General features: G+C 34.0%; 1 protein-coding gene across 1 annotated transcript; it reads left to right on the top strand.

Moving 5' to 3' along the window:
- The first annotated feature begins 7,448 nt into the window (after window positions 1-7,448).
- On the top strand, window positions 7,449-18,220 carry LOC128994966 (uncharacterized). Its single transcript, XM_054419828.1, has 5 exons — window positions 7,449-7,816; window positions 12,074-12,170; window positions 14,814-14,918; window positions 15,424-15,579; window positions 18,146-18,220. The coding sequence occupies exons 1-5, from the start codon at window positions 7,449-7,451 to the stop codon at window positions 18,218-18,220; spliced, it is 801 nt and encodes a 266-aa protein (XP_054275803.1).
- Window positions 18,221-18,472: the final 252 nt, after the last annotated feature.

The following is an 18,472-nucleotide window of genomic DNA, read 5'->3' as shown; positions in this document are numbered from 1 at the left end:
GACTGGGACGGGTGGTGTCATCCTGTAATCCAGCTACTAGAAAGTCACGAATTGTGGATATTTATAGGCATGCACTGTGGATGCGATACTCCCTGTTGTGGATTAACGTCCGCACGGGTGAGTACTACGACTATCCGCAGTACTATCCTGATAATTAGACCAATTCGTAATTACCAATGCAAAAATGTGGTTCGGATTCCATTATAAACTGTGCGCCACTCATATTACACTCATCTCCATTCATACTTGGCATAAAATACCTACTTTGTATGGTCGCCATTTCATAGAACGATATTGGTCTATTTTATACTTTTCTGTTACCTACTGTTCTAAAGCTATGTATTACTAAATTTTCAAAGTTTGTATTTCCTTATTATTAAATTTACAATCCTTAGCGTTTTCTCTAATATTTGACAAACCCCAGAAAGTAGATTTTTTGAGTTTCCCTATTGAACCGGTAAACAAGAGATTGGAAATACCATTGAAACTTGTGAAATGAACAAAACTTGCTTCGTACAAAGGCAAACAAAACAATGCAGCTTCAGTTTGAAACAGCTTCAACTTGTCAAAGTCCGTTAGAATATCTTTCTCTCTTTTTCTTGTTGTCTACGCCGGTGACATTTTTACTGGATAATTCAAAGGAGGAAGTATTCAAACGCTTCTGCGGAAAGCGGTCTACGCATCGTGGTGTGGATGTGCCGGGTGTCGAGCTCGTTCCTTTTGCACCGAAACTACTCAATAAAAATTCGTTCTAGTTTACAACGATTTAATGTAATCTATTATACTATCAATTGCAGCTTTACTAAATTTTAATTAATTTGCATTTTAAGTATAAGGGCTAGTATTTGTTAGTAAAACTACAATTTTGCCTGTCATCATGTCAAAAAATTATGATTAATAGTAATTTCAATATAATTAACAAGTTTAATTGAGTTTACACTAATTTTACAATTCGATGTAAAACTATCCTCAAGTTAGAACCTAAGTTAGATCGTAATAATATGTTATTGATAAAGCTTTTGTGAAACATTGGTTTGGAACGGATCACACAGACGAATAAAATAAAACTGAAAATCCTGACGATATTAATACGAGTATATCTTAATACAATAAATATATAACTCATTAAATAATTAAACTCAATAAAAAAATACAAATTATTATTTATTTGGAAATGGTAATATTGTTTTCATTTGAGTTTAAAAGATATGTGTCGGGTGTTTCAGAAGACTACAATGTTTTGTGGCATAACACTAAATAATGAATCGTTCACAATGTATTTAATTTGTTTTTGTGAATACAATTTTTGTACGCAAGTTTTTCTATTTACCACAACATACTTCGAAAAATTTAAGATATTAAAAATAGTATTTGTATAACAAATGTAGACTTAATGACGCAAGTACTAAATGTGATGGAGCAAGTCACTAATTAAGCCATTAAGTCATTACGCATGATCATTAAATAATCTAATTTGGTGTTTTTCTCTATGGTTTCACCCAATTGTCATTATTAAGATTAGCAAATCAAATTTCAAGTCAGCAAATTCTTGGTCTACTATGAACTTTCTCATTTTCTTAAAACTAAATTTTGTACTTTTACAAATAAACTACATAGGCTACTTATTCATTGGTATGACATAACGATGAACATTTCTTCCATGGAAATCAGCTTGGGGACTTTGATCACCTGTGGACCAAAGTGTAGAATCGGCATTTTAATTACTCAACGCATAACTAATAGTAAGAGCAATAAGTTTCATAGGTATGCTATACGACAACGCTGTGTGTATAAGAAGTCAGTATTACCGAATCTCTATTTGTCGATTTGTATAGAAATATGTTCTCAAGAGCTTATTTTTACAACTACAGATATATGTTTAAGTATTATGTAATAAAAAAATGTTTAAGTATGTTTGCAATTAAGTGTCTCATGTTTATAGACGGGTTTTTAAGTCAGCGTTTTTATTACAAAAAATCACAAAAACCATTAACTTTGGAAATCAAGGCTAATTTTATATTTTAACTTCACCTTGATACAAAATGAAAGAGAAATAACTTTGGAAAATTTGGAATTTTGGATTTTTGGAATAATTCAAAACTTACTATTAAGGGCTATCGTATGGATTAGTATAATATGCATTGCCATGTTGTTTATATGAATCTATAAGAAATTGGCTTAGAATTTCTTCAAAATAATCTGAATTGATGTGATAAATATTTTTAAATCAATCACGTTCGCAACAAGACAGCTGAACCCAGGTGTAAGAGAAAACAAGACGTTGGTACGTTTAAATGCATCGTGGGCCAAGGTTCTAATGAACTTTGATGGGTAAGAGAGCGCAGGGAAGGCTGATTTTTTACCATCGGTGCAATCCAGCACTAAATGTCTGTTGATAGATTGGGATCCAAGTTTTTTTCGACTATCGGTGTAATCAGGTGTTAGCCTTCAGGCCTACGAGACAAAATATATCGCCATTCTATTAATGCCCATAATAATTACCATAAAAATTACAACACATTCTTAATATGTGCAATAAAAATAATTAAAGATAATGTTATAAATGAAAAAAATGCACAATTCAAGCCTATAATTTAAAGTATCGTGGGCCACCATGAAAGTTAAAAAATTATTTTTAGGATTCTTTGACCACTTAATAAAGATATCTGTTAATCATTTATATATTTAAATTAAGGATAAACAACGACATTTTAAAAGTATTTTGTTAAAATATTTCCTTCGCATGTGAGTATTTCACATCTAACGTTTGAAGGGTGCTTCATATTTACTCCTGCACAGTTTACATGTTCATGAGGGTCACCTACTCACCTATCAGTGCGTCACGAGAGAAGTTATGATGACTCTGATATTGACATATCAAGTGTCTCGTTGGTCGATTGCTCCACACACCACACATTAATCTGTATACTGATCCTTTTCTTTTGGGGAGATACGTTATGTCACTCGTTATCTCTGATATAGAAATATCAAGCGTCATGCCAGCATACTTAACCTTCATTTATAATCGTGACCACGGTTTTATCAAAGACACCCAGAGATGTATTTGAGTCGTAAAAATATTGACACCAACTGTCGTGTCAGGGGCTAGCTTTATATCTCATACTACCATTTCTATAGATATACTCGTAATAGGCACGTTAGGTTACAGTTTGTATATTCGCTTGTCACAGAGTGACGTTGTACCGCCAGGGGTCCCTAATATTGAGGAATTATGGGTTAAAATTTGGGTTTTCCCATTTTTGAAATTCAAAACATAAATTTTTTTAATTTCTCTCAAAACTATTTTGAAGAGCTTAAATAAATTAAAAATTTAGTATATTGAAGTGTTTTTGTGCCATTATTGGTGACGGATGAAATTCAAAAAGTTTTAAATTTAAAATGCCCATGTTATTCTTATGGAGAATATTAAACTGTTGAAGTTTGCTTGTTTATGGGTATATTTTTCATCAAACTTGCCAAATTTATTTATTTTATACTAATCTATTAATATTTTACAATAAAAAATTAATAAAAATTAACTTTATTACCCTCCCTGTAGCATACAAACCTAGCTACTCGTTTAATCTTAATGTTTTATAAGTAGATCTAATTGAAAATAAAATCAGGCAAATGGAAATTCGCTTAGTCTGCAGGTTTGCTATGGGTGGGGTATTATTTAAATTTCTTAAGAGGTACAAAAAAGGAACATTGGCCAGACATTCTCTGCATGAAGGTGTGCTACTTTTTAAAGCACGAAACAGCTGCAGCCGTCATACTATCAAGGATCGTCCTGACAGAAAACAGGTATTCTAAAACACTTCAAACATTATTAGTGGTGTTGTCATAAAAAAAGGTGTGCTAAAGATCAACCTTTTGTATTAACTGTTGCTACTATTTATTTAGGAGATGGTTAAGTTAGAAAATATTTAAATAAACGGGTCATCAAAAAAAGCGTTTCATCTTATTAAATGTGTTACAGCATGGAAAAATATAATATTGTAAAAAGGTTAAAATACGTGATAATGGTGGAAAAATATATCTGGTTTCTATCATACCTCATAGGGTAATAAACTAAACCTAATAGCAGCATCATAATCTCAAACTTTGAAGTTTTGATTTACTACTCGAATACCTTAACAACCAATCGATTTTGTGAACCTTGATAATTTATAATGGGCTTCACTATAACTCCAATACAATATATCAGTCTAGTGAACACGTCTATTTGAGATAATCACAGCCTTTGACAACGATCCGTTTGATGATATTTGAAACTCTACGGCTTCGTTATGGAATAAAGTGTTTGGTTGAAAGTTTAGGATTTCTTTTGTCTGATCATCTATACGTAGGCTACTCATTAAACTATTTAACGAAAGAAAAACGACAATCGCAAGGTTACTTAGTTATTTTTGATATACGTTTATAGTCAGTTAAACTTGGTGTCAAGAATTGTTAACCTTATTAGAGTTAGTGTAGTTAATAGTATTAGTATGTCTACAAAAGAAATCTTGAATGTCAAAGAAAGCATTTGTAAATTAATAACAACTATTTTCATGTTTTATATATAAGTTTTATAAGTTTAACTGGCTAAACACGTATATCAAAAATAACTAAGAAGTAAGTTTGTGGTTGTCGTTTTTCTTTCGTTAAATAGTTTATTGAGTAGCCTACATATAGATGATCAGAAAAAAGAAATCCTAAACTTTCAACCAAACACTTTATTTCATAACGAAGCCGTAGAGTTTCAAATATCATCAAACGGATCGTTGTCAAAGGCTGTGATTATCTCAAATACACGTGTTCACTAGACTGATATATTGTATTGGAGTTATAGTGAAGCCTATTATAAATTATCAAGGTTCACAAAATCGATTAGTTGTTAAGGTATTCGAGTAGTAAATCAAAACTTCAAAGTTTGAGATAATGATGCTGCTATTAGGTTTAGTTTATTACCCTATGAGGTATGATAGAAACCAGATATATTTTTCCATGCTGTAACACATTTTATAAGACGAAACGCTTTTTTAGATGGCCCGTTTATTTAAATATTTTCTAGCTTAACTATCTTCTCAATAAATGGTAGCAACAGTTAATACAAAAGGTTGATCTTTAGCACACCTTTTTTTATGACAACACCAATATGTCCTGAAGTGTTTTAGAATACCTGTTATCTGTTAAGGCGATCCTTGATAGTATGACGGCTGCAGCTGTTTCGTGCTTTAAAAAGTAGCACATCTTCAGGCAGAGAATGTCTGGCTAATATTCCTTTTTTTGTACCTCGTAAGAAATTTAAATAATACCCCACCCGTAGCAAACCTGCAGACTAAGCGAATTTCCATTTGCCTGATTTGATTTTCAATTAGATCTACTTGTAAAACATTAAGATTAAACGTGTAGCTAGGTTTGTATGCTACAGGGAGGGTAATAAAGTGTATTATTTTTTTTTTTTGTAAAATATTAATAGATTAGTATAAAATAAATAAATTTGGCAAGTTTGATGAAAAATATACCCATAAACAAGCAAACTTCAACAGTTTAATATTCTCCATAAGAATAACATGGGCATTTTAAATTTAAAACTTTTTGAATTTCATCCGTCACCAATAATGGCACAAAAACACTTCAATACACTAAATTTTTAATTTATTTAAGCTCTTCAAAATAGTTTTAAGAGAAATAAAAAAAAATTATGTTTTGAATTTCAAAAATGGGAAAACCAAAATTTTAACCCATAAATTCCTCCATATAACCCCGTTCCTATAGTCCGATCACGCTAGTTCAAGAAAACGTTTGAAAAAACGTAGGTTTACACCGACTCACCGTGTGAACCACGGATCGGGTTTTAGGATCAAAGTATTACTTTTTTAATACCTGTTACCTCGTTGGACCTAATATTTTATAATAGGGAAAATGAATGACATGTTTTTAGGAAAATATTTTTGTAAAAACTCAATTGAGAAAATATAAATTTGCTTAGTCTGCAGATTTGCAGCACTGGGGGTAAAAAAAAAAAAAAAAAAAAAAAAAAAAAAAAAAAAAACAGAGGGAGTTTTAATCGATTTTCCCTCCTACTTATATTTGACGCTACGAGTATAATTTCAGCCTTCAGTAAACTTTACTTCTAGAAAGTAAAATTATAGACAGTGTAAAAGAACATGTGATTTTGGTAATGATATAGAGTGTAGCAAGTATTTGTCATTGCCAGTACCTTGTTATAACTTATTTATGTTTAAGTTTGATCGATTAATTTTGATGCGGCTGTAGACGTTCCATTCACACGAAGTATAAGTTGTGTAGGTACATGTTTTATCTTTATCTTAAATGCAAATACATACGAAGAATGACACTACAATATATTCTCCCGAACTAATATTAATACTAATACTAAGCAGTACTAATTAGTAATCTACTGTTATGCTATTTGCGCATTGTTGCAGGGAATTCAATGAGTCATTACTACAAAGCCAGCCATTCCCGAGTTCGTTACAAAGAGCTAAACTTGCAAGCAACAGCTGGGAATCGGATTTGTCTATTAGCTGGATGTGACATGTGAAAGTTTGTCTCCAAACAATATTACGACATACTAAACAACTTATGTAGAGTAACTTATGTACCACATAAGCTGAAACTTTCCCTGCAAAGAAGGCAGATTTGATTTATTGTTTACATGTTACGTAACTTATTAATTTTGCTTTATGTTTACTTTAAATTTCCATCAGGATTAAGCCATATGAAACTAACAGGTCTCTTAATTTTTATGATTATTTTCTATGTTTCGGAAATATACGTTTGTATGTTCCAACCTAAAACAAACTATTGAAATATATAAGTTCTTTTCGAGACCTCAACACCGTTTTATTAAATGTATTTATCTAATTTTGCTAAGGAATAATCTATTCGCAAAAAACTTGCCTGAAGCAGTATTTCTAACATCAAAGTAAAGCCAATCATCTCTTAAATAACAACATCTAGACAATTAAGTATATAAACTGAATGCAATGAACAAACAAGTCAAATATATCATTTCAGTTTACGTTTAATTCATGTTAAAAGAAAATATACAAATTTAGTGGAATTCAATTGTATTATCCATGCACTGTATAAAATATTAAAACATGAAAGGTAATTTATATACGATTAGTGAATGGGATATGTTCTGCGAATAAAACTGACGACATCATGGTAAAAAATTCATTTTGCTTCGGTGATTTCCGATGAATTTTCAGCATTTGTTACAACCAAGACTTCAGTTCAAGAGTCTAGTTATTCTTGCACACATCAAGACTTGGTATTATTTTTTTGTATAAAATAGCATACAGGATATTTACTTTTGTTATATATCTCTTGACTAAACCACAATTTTAGTTTACACCCTTGCTTACTGCTTTGCTAGTTTCAAGGTTTTTTTTATAACCTACTAGTTGGAAACCCCCTGACTGAGTGACGTCATGACTGGCCTCGGCCTCCTCGATTACAATATCCGGTTAATGAGGACCATCGGACTCTGGCCTCTAGACAGGCCTTCGAGGCCACTTCTAGTGGTCAACTATGTGTACACGACATTACTGGTTGTCTCCCTGGTTGTAGTCTCCGTGTGTCAGATAATAGAGATATTTGTGTCACCTAACATAACTTCCATGGCCTCCGCCGTGGATCTAGCCACTCTTACCGCATCTGCACTGTTCAAGATGGTCTACCTCATATACTACCGCCAACATTTCCAGGAGCTAGTCGACAAAATCAACTCTACGTTTGTAAAAACCGACTTTTTCTGTGGTCAGTTTGACATAAATGACTGGATAAAGAACTCCAAAAAGTATATAGTGTTCTATGTATCAATGGGCGCACCTATGCTTTTGGTCACGTTTGGTATTCAACCGTATTTGATGGCTATATTTAATCTTTTACAAAGTAATTCAAACAGTAAAATTCTAAAGAGAAACAAAATCTTAGAAGGAACTATAAAGGAATTGAAAGCTTTTGACAATTCGGGACTCATTAACACTACAGATCCCTGGGGGGTTGGCGATGGCCTGTTTGATAGTCAGAAAAAGCTACCTTTCAACTGTTGGTTCCCTTTTGACGTTACTTGGTCACCACTTTACGAAATAGTTTACCTACTCGAGCTCATTCCACTTTTAGGATCAGGCCATCTCTATCTGGTCAGCGATTCATTTTTCTTCATGATCATATATCTTACCTGCGGTCAACTCCAACTGCTAAAGGTTTCTTTCAGAGGGCTACAAGACAAAATTAAAACCTCAAAGCTGAAAACCCTTCTAGAAAATGGGGATAACCATTTTAACAGTAAGTAACATAAATGTGTTATATATGTTTTATTGTTGTGTTGTAGTATAGCCAATTTCTAATAAATATGTATTACGAAGCTATGTTTTTAACAATAAATAATATTATTCGAAATATCTGAATTCTATGCCTGCTAAAAGCCAAACAAAAATTGTATATGACAACAATAGCTCTAAAATAGAGCCATCATCAGGGGGCACAAGGGTGTTATATTTTATGTTTTATGGTGTTATGTTTTATCTTTGGATTTAGATCTTTAAATAGGGTTAGTTAAATAAAATTAAAATGGTTCAAAAATTCTTCTACATTGAGGTGAACTTGTTAACATCTAAAAAAAACTAACAATAATTACATAACATCAACAAAATAAGAACAACAAAGTTTTTTAATAAAACGAAATAAGTCTAATAACATAGCTTGAATTTATTTCGCTTCCCTAATATACAGTCACACACATATACGCTCTGCTGCACCCAGAATTAATGCACGGTATCCCACCAAGATACGACCATGCGGTAAAGGTAATATCCTTTCAGCGCCACCCACCATCATTCGGGATCGGTTTTCTATGGATTGAATTATATAAGGTAGCGAGTTCCATAGAAGGCATGCGGTCACTACAAATGATTTAATACGATTAGATAATGATTAATTGTCCTGTGATTAGGAATGCGCAGCGTGAACGAGCCAGAGTATTCATTGCGCATCTTTCACGCACAGATTTAAAATTCTTCGAATTTTCTTGTAACAAATATTCCATAAATAAAAGCAGCTATTACCGTAAGTGGTACGGTAAGATCTGGACCCGGGACTGTTTTCGTTTTTTATCCTAATGTGGAGACCAGAAACACCATGTACAGTATTAAAAATAAGCCCAAAACATGTTTAAGAAAATTAATTGTATTGAATGAGAGTAGATTTGAAAGTTTCGAGCATAAAAATTAAACTTTACATAGTGAATTGTAGTACTAATGTCATTGATGTAAATAGTGAAAAGTAGTAGACCTAGAATTGAACCCCAAAGGACGATGGGTCGGGTCTTGCCTGATGACGATACCGGTCCCCTTTGGGTTCTTATTCGCTTGATACACCATCCTCAGAGCTGGATAGGTAATAGTATCCAGCTCGTATCCAGCATAATCTTCAGTAATCCACCTGACGATTGGTGCGTCCTTTTTAGTGCAGTACGTCTCTTTTAAATCTCAGGTTGCCCTTTTGTCTCTTACCCCTCGTGTAATTAGGCCTACTAATGGCTTCATGTAGAAACTGGAACTACTAGCGCCATCTGCAATTTTCACATTAGGCATAGACAACTTTTTAAAACCATTCAGTAGATTACACACTAGCAACTACGATGAAAGTAATAGTGGCTCTTCTAACATTTTAGCACCTCCTATTGGATATGAAAGCTTATGGAAAATGGGTTTCAAAAATAAGAACATTCAGACTGAGATGGACGAAGCTGTGATTAAATGTGTCAACTTTCATTGCGAACTGATTCAGTAAGTAAACGTATTTTAAGATCTCTCCTTGAGTAAGTTTTAGGTAGTACAAATGATGGCAAACACGATGATACGTAGATGTAATGGTGAACATCTATAGTTTACCAATACTTGACGTAATGTAATAAGCCTTACATGGTTGACTACACAGCTTAGTTTACAAACATCGGCAAATCCAACAGTAAGACTGTATGCATTGAAACTATGAAGAAACGCGCATTTAGGCATATACCTCCACTAATATGTAAGTGGAGGCTATGATTTAGATTTAAAGGTACTACCACCCTTATTCACCTTAAACTCTCCTTAAGTTTCACTAGGCTATAATAAATAAATGCTAAAGAACCTTTTGATTAATTTAAAGTACAATTGGTTATAGGAACAATACTCGAGTGGCACCTTGTTTTATAGCTTTATCATTGCCTTAATCCAACCAGCTGAATGACAGAATATTACTATTTACAATTATATATCCTAAATCAACTGCCTCATACAATCTTTTCGATGTTCATATAATGTGATTTCATTTACATAACATACAGCATGTAAATATTTTTTACGTATAAAATAAAACAATTAATCATATAAAGAATTGTGGTTTTTAATTTTAATCCTTTGAGGTTGATTAATATTTACTCCCAAAAGCTCCATATTTACATTAGCTTCATATTTACTCCTGAAAGATTAGATTGGCCGTGGCTATTTATAGATGGACAGTTTCCAACCCGACCGATTTATGCTATAGTTTTTTGCGTTTGGATTATTGATTTCAAATGTGGATATTGGGATTAATATACAGTTTGTTCATAAAAAAACGTCACTGGACTTTAGGATAAGGTTCCTTATACCCAATGGAAGAAAAAAGTGGATGTTAAGGTTTGTACGAAAATGTATATTTGACCAGATACCCGCCATTTAGTTTCTTATACATAAGCCTTTTTATATTTGAAATTTTTCAACCGACCTTTATGAAACTTTTATGTATATTAAAGGTTTAAGAGCCTTATGTCAATGGAAATAAAATATTTGGTCAATTTTTCCAAAATGGTGGCTAATTAAATTTTATAACTTAAGTAACAAAAAGATTGCCAATTTTATGAAAACGTGTCAAGTATACTTTTATTTAGCACTAGCTGTTGTATCCGTGCTTCGCAATGGGAAGATGTACTATACCGCCTAATCCAAACACTTAAGTTAAGTTGTTCTAGTTTATAAACAAAAAGCCACCAAATATATTCATAACGTGTAACCTAAATTGTAAATGTTCTACTGTTTACATGAAAATATATCAACAACATTATTTTCATAACTTGGACACTTTAATAAATCGAAAGCTGAGCCTGGGTTGACACAGCAACGGTTATAGAATTTTTTTTTTTATTTCCATAATCAATTACAGTTCTTTGTTACCATGGAGACCAATCAATATCTATATATATAATTCCGTAAGTCAAATTTTTGTAAAGAAATTGTGAGTTACCATGGAGACCAATCAATATTTACTTTTAAAACTCTCACCTCATAACTTTGAAAACCTCCGGGTCAGAGTTCTAGGACAATATCGAGGCGGGAATAGTTACGTATATGTATCCTTGGAGCTGTAGCTTTATTTTTGTCCAATTTGAGCCCAGTCGGTTCAGAAGTTTTTGAGTTTATCTCATACAAACACACGCTCACAGACAGACAGACATCACCTCTTCAATAGTATAGATGTATAGATAGATTTAAAATTCCCTATAAATGACACCAAGATCAAAAAGATCGAATGTCAAATAACTTAAATATAACGGTTTTTGGTGTAAATAAGGCTAATTAACCTCATTTAGCAGTATTTAATAACTAAACGAAGTGATATTTCTGTTGTTTGTCATTTGATCTTTTTTATCTTGATGTCATTTAACAGGGGGTTTAAAATGCTAAATAAAAGTGTTCCTGAATTTTTTTCATATAAATAGTCATTAAAAAATTAAGTTATAACAACTAAAATATCCACCATTTTGAAATTTCAAATTGAACTACAGTAACTTATTTTTTTCTTAACATAGGTCTATTAAGCTATAATAAACATACCGAAAGTTGAAAAACTTAAATGATAAAAAATTTTATGTATTAAAAAACAAAATGGAGGATATCCTGAGAATGTATTTTTCGGTGAAACCTCCATTATAAAGTTTTTTCTTTATTTTGGTATGAGGATTCATATCTCAAAGTCCAGAAACGTTTTTATGGACACCCTGTATATCGGGATATTTAATCTGTTACAGGATAATCAGAGATATCGACTCTCTCCTTCGCTCGATGGTGATTGTAGACTTTGGACACGCTGTAATATCATTGTCCTTCGCGATGCTGCAGACTATTGTGAGTATTTAAATGGCAGATATGCACAAATTTGGGAATTTATCACTGGATAATATACAATCATCAACAATAGCGTATGTAATATGGTAATCTATATGGTTGATTGGGGAGTATTTTAAGAAAGGGAGTACTTCCCTGATAAAATTAGGGCCCAGGGGCTTATGGATACAGAAAATGTTAGATACAATAAAGATAATTTCCAGTAATGTAATACTCTATGACCTTTGTAAGCCCGTGCATTCCCCCATTTTCCAGATAACTATTCTATCTATGTCTCTAAGAAAATAAAATTTTCAATAGTATAAAAAATAAAGATGGGTTTCGTTTATAGCTAGCATAGATAAAAAATAATTATTTAGTTTACAATTTGTTTTTGAAAATTAGATTCATTAATAGATTCTAAAAATCTTAAATCATCCTCAACATCCTATAACTATGTTATTGAAGGAAACCCAAAATTAAAAATACCCCCGCCGCAGCAAACCTGCCGACTAAGCGAATTTCCATTTGTCTGAATTGATTTTCAGTTAAATATATTTTAATAACATTAGGTTTAACGAGTACCTAGGTTTGCTGCTACAAGGAAACTAGTAAAGTGTGTTTTTGAGTAAAATATTGATAGCTTAGTACAAAATAAATAAATTTGCCAAGTTTTATCAAAATATATTCATAAACAAGCAAACTACAACATTTGACAATATTCTCCATAAGAATAACATGGGAATTGTAAATTTACAATTTTTTTAATTTTCTCCGTTACTAATAATCGAACAAAAATACTTTTATATACTAAATTATTTGTTTTTTAAGCTCTTTAAAAAGTTTTAAAGAGAAATTGGGAAATTTTGTGTTTTGAGGGTCAAAAGTGAGAAAAACCAATTTTTACCCCATAAAACCCCCCGTAAAGCCCCGTTCCCATGGTCCGATCGTGCTGGTTCGCGAACTCATTCAAGTTTATCCCGCTTTACACCTTTAAACCAAATTTCATCAAAATCGGACAAAAATTACTCAAGTTATCGCGTTCACGGACGTATATATATATATATATATATATATATATAAGTCTATATATATATACATATATAAAAATTTGAACGAATAGTGTTTTTGGCCTCTGGGGACATCAAAATGAAAAAGTAAATCGGTCCCGGGTCGAGGTCTTACCGTGCCACCTACGGTAATAGCTACTTCCCTATAGGGAAATTCGCTAAAAAGAAACAAAGCAAAGCATAATGAGAGGTTAAACACTTAGACACTAAATATAATTCAGAATTTACTACATGTGGCTTTAAGGTTGATACGACTCTTATATGATATCCTTATAGGATTAGATATTCGATGCAGCATCGTTTGTATTTTACTCGAAACGCGTTAATAATATTTTTGATGGTTTTAATCTAGACTCTGGTGCTCTTGATGGGGGTTTTACCAATGATCGTGGCTAAAGAACTTACCGATCCTAGGCAGTATGTTACAATCTACGACATACAAACTAATGCATGAACATACTTTTAATATAAAAAAACCTCTCAAAACGACATCCAGCTTGTTTTTATTTCTGCAATGTAAATCAGCAGTTCTTTAGTAAATGATTCAATCTTTTCGTGTATTACGATTGTGTTACTATACATTATACTATCAAAATGTTGAACTATTAAAAGAATACAACAATAATCTAAAACCAATTAAATATTTTCAATCCATGCGATTGCTACAACCGAAATTTACAACAGCTAATTTTTACTCAATAGAGACTAAAAAGAGGTTTTACATCCTACTGAGTAAAAATGCTATTTTGAAGAACCCGATAACATGTTTAATACCACCACCGCAGCAAACCTGCAGGCTTAGCGAATTTCCATTTGTCTGAATTGAATTTCAATTAAATCTATTTCGATAACACTAGATGTGCTGCTACAAGGAAACTAATAAAGTTTTATTTTTAGTATGATATTAATAGCTTAGTATTAAATAAATAAATTAGCCAAGTTTAATCAAAATATATCCATAAACCAGCAAACTACAACATTTGACAATATTCTCCATAAGAATAACGTGGTAATTTACTTCCCATGCTATTTTATATCTTGAAAACACTAGTTCAGGATAATCACCCGACCAGGCTCAGCAGCTGGAGAATGTACCATCTAAATATCAGTTGTATATTACATAGTGAGAATATACTACTTCCCTATAGGGAAATTCACTAAAAACACTACTGTTCTTGCTGTAGTATGGGGAAAAAGAGGTTTTCATCATGTTGCAGCAAAAACAGCCATTCTAATACATGCGTTGTATCTCTTAAACTCTCCCTATGGATAAAAAAGTAGGTTTAGTCCCTAGTGAGTAAAAGTCAGTTTTTGAAAGCCATGGTTGTATTTAAACTATAAAATATAAATTAATTGATTTAATCCGTTGTAGCTTATTCTTGAATTCAGTTCAAAACATCGATTTAGGTTGCAACTTTTCACCTTAGTGATGAAATATAATATTTTCATTTATACATACGCTGCTCATTTAACTAACTAAGTAAGAACATGTGTCTTCTATCTCAAAATTTAATGACTGAGTAGTTAGTTGTTTAGGTAAATTTAAGTAAGAGAACAGTTATAATTGTTTAAAACTTATTTATTGTCGTTTCAGACATCAAACACTCTTTTTGAATGGTTCCAAATGTGTATTTTCATCGGAGTCTGCATTCTGCACCAGTTCTTAAATAACTACTTCGGAGAAATCCTCAGTCAGCAGGTTAGGTTGTATTCCCTATGGGAAATTCACTAAAATGAACATTTAAGTGCAGCAAGTAACATTTATAAAATACTACTTTGTTACATCACCATTTAAACACTGCTTGCTCAAAAGAGAGATGCAAATTGAGCTTTAATTGGTTACAGTATTAATTTACCACGATAGTTTTTTAATACTTTAAGACTTTTATCTGAAATGGCGACCATACGTGGTGACATTTCCTCTGTAAGGATGATATGGATAAGTTATCAATGATTGTTTGAGAGTTGATGGTACTATGAAACGTAGCTTTAAGATAACCGATATACTTAAGGCTTAAAATAACTACTTAAGACAGAGCAAATGGTGCACTGGCAGTTGGTTATAATAAAGCATTTATGTTTTCCTGTGCTAAGGAAACACCTTTTACTTTCTTAATTTACAGTCAGTACTACAATTTCATGAGCTATTATTGCCACTGGATGAATTTATTTTGAAAACACATAAGTATTTTTTCTCTGAGCAGCAGCTGAGCGTATCGGACGCGGTGTACGAGATACCGTGGGTTGAAGGTTCAGATCTACAGAAGATGGCGGTGTACATGACACTAAACCAGGCCAATCACCCGACCAGACTCAGCGGCTGGAGAATGTACCACCTGAAACTGAGCACATTCGTGGAGGTAAGTAGTAGATCTGGTTCAGGCTAATCACCCGACCAGGCTCAGCGGCTGAAGAATAAACCACCTAAATCTGAGCACATTCGTGGAGGTAAGTAGTAGAACTGGTTCAGGCTAATCACCCGACCAGACTCAGCGACTGGACAATGTACCACCTGAAACTGAGCACATTCGTAGAGGTAAGTAGTAGATCTGGTTCAGGCTAATCACCCGACCAGGCTCAGCGGCTGAAGAATGTACCACCTGAATCTGAGCACATTCGTGGAGGTAAGTAGTAGATCTGGTTCAGGCTAATCACCCGACCAGGCTCAGCGGCTGAAGAATGTACCACCTGAATCTGAGCACATTCGTGGAGGTAAGTAGTAGATCTGGTTCAGGCTAATCACCCGACCAGACTCAGCGGATGGAGAATGTACCACCTGAAACTGAGCACATTCGTGGAGGTAAGTAGTAGATCTGGTTCAGGCTAATCACCCGACCAGGCTCAGCGGCTGAAGAATGTACCACCTAAATCTTGGCACATTCGTGGAGGTAAGTAGTAGATCTGGTTCAGGCTAATCACCCGACCAGACTCAGCGGATGGAGAATGTACTACCTGAAACTGAGCACATTCGTGAAGGTAAGTAGTAGATCTGGTTCAGGCTAATCACCCGACCAGGCTCAGCGGCTGAAGAATAAACCACCTAAATCTTGGCACATTCGTGGAGGTAAGTAGTAGATCTGGTTCAGGCTAATCACCCGACCAGGCTCAGCGGCTGAAGAATGTACCACCTAAATCTTGGCACATTCGTGGAGGTAAGTAGTAGAACTGGTTCAGGCTAATCACCCGACCAGACTCAGCGGATGGAGAATGTACCACCTGAAACTGAGCACATTCGTGAAGGTAAGTAGTAGATCTGGTTCAGGCTAATCACCCGACCAGGCTCAGCGGCTGAAGAATGTACCACCTAAATCTTGGCACATTCGTGGAGGTAAGTAGTAGATCTGGTTCAGGCTAATCACCCGACCAGACTCAGCGGATGGAGAATGTACCACCTGAAACTGAGCACATTCGTGAAGGTAAGTAGTAGATCTGGTTCAGGCTAATCACCCGACCAGGCTCAGCGGCTGAAGAATAAACCACCTGAAACTGAGCACATTCGTGAAGGTAAGTAGTAGATCTGGTTCAGGCTAATCACCCGACCAGGCTCAGCGGCTGAAGAATGTACCACCTAAATCTTGGCACATTCGTGGAGGTAAGTAGTAGAACTGGTTCAGGCTAATCACCCGACCAGACTCAGCGGATGGAGAATGTACCACCTGAAACTGAGCACATTCGTGAAGGTAAGTAGTAGATCTGGTTCAGGCTAATCACCCGACCAGACTCAGCGGATGGAGAATGTACCACCTGAAACTGAGCACATTCGTGAAGGTAAGTAGTAGATCTGGTTCAGGCTAATCACCCGACCAGGCTCAGCGGCTGAAGAATGTACCACCTAAATCTTGGCACATTCGTGGAGGTAAGTAGTAGATCTGGTTCAGGCTAATCACCCGACCAGACTCAGCGGATGGAGAATGTACCACCTGAAACTGAGCACATTCGTGAAGGTAAGTAGTAGATCTGGTTCAGGCTAATCACCCGACCAGGCTCAGCGGCTGAAGAATAAACCACCTAAATCTTGGCACATTCGTGAAGGTAAGTAGTAGATCTGGTTCAGGCTAATCACCCGACCAGACTCAGCGGCTGAAGAATGTACCACCTAAATCTTGGCACATTCGTGGAGGTAAGTAGTAGAACTGGTTCAGGCTAATCACCCGACCAGACTCAGCGGCTGGAGGATGTACCACCTGAAACTGAGCACATTCGTGGAGGTAAGTAGTAGAACTGGTTCAGGCTAATCACCCGACCAGACTCAGCGGCTGGAGGATGAACCACCGGAAACTGAGCACATTCGTGGACATAAGTAGTAGAACAGGATTAGGATAACCACCCGACCATACTGGATGAAATACCTCATACTGATCACTTTCTTGTTAGTAAGTGCTAGACCTGGGTTATGATAATCATCAAACAATTGATGATTTCCATGAATTAGATGCATAAATCATCAAATTTTTGCAGTAGAATACCCATGATGTGTGTTCTCAAAATAATGTGTGGTTGCTTCAGTTTTTTACATGTATTATGTGAAGTTATCTATCAATAGGAGTGCTAAAACATACTCATATCTATTGTACTCGTAGATTACACAATAAAACATCTTGTCAACAACCCAATAATAACCTTCATATATTTCTTTGTTAGATTTTAAGGTATAATAATCTTTGCAAAAACGTTATTTATGTACAAGGATACTCCATGCTTGTTAATTGCGGTACAAATCGTTTACAAAGTGCTTGTCAATACCACTTAGAAACTTAATTTTTCACTTACTAATTTACTTCAGACTGTTCACAGTTTCCTTTTTATTTGAGATTATTTAAAAAAAATTAAAACAGATAAACCAATGTATTCAATTTAGAATTTTAAAAATCCATGGATTATACTCCTGCATGGATTTGTTAATGAAAACAATTGTTTTGTTTACAGTTTATGAAGCTACTTGCCTCTTACTTTCTCGTTCTTCAGTCGTTGCATGCGGACGAAAGCAGAAAAGAAAGATAAGGAGACTAGTTTAAGATTTGTAGCTTGGTAAACTAGAATAACCATTTATTGATTAGAACATCATTGATACGCACTTGTAGCAATAATAAACAACCCTGAAAAATGTTTCTAATAGTTATCTTAACCTAAGCCTCACCTCAACCTCAACATCATGGTATAATGTTGATATTATGTCTTAATCTCTATTTAATCCAAATTATATGGATTTAGTAAAATACATATGATTTTAAACTGAGAAAGTTGACTTAATTA

Source organism: Macrosteles quadrilineatus, unplaced genomic scaffold (genome assembly GCF_028750875.1).
Source record: "Macrosteles quadrilineatus isolate MER2022 unplaced genomic scaffold, UCM_ALF_1.0 Scaffold_1__1_contigs__length_201487025, whole genome shotgun sequence".
Taxonomy (NCBI): Eukaryota; Metazoa; Arthropoda; class Insecta; order Hemiptera; family Cicadellidae; genus Macrosteles; species Macrosteles quadrilineatus.
This window is presented reverse-complemented; position numbering and strand designations above follow the sequence as displayed.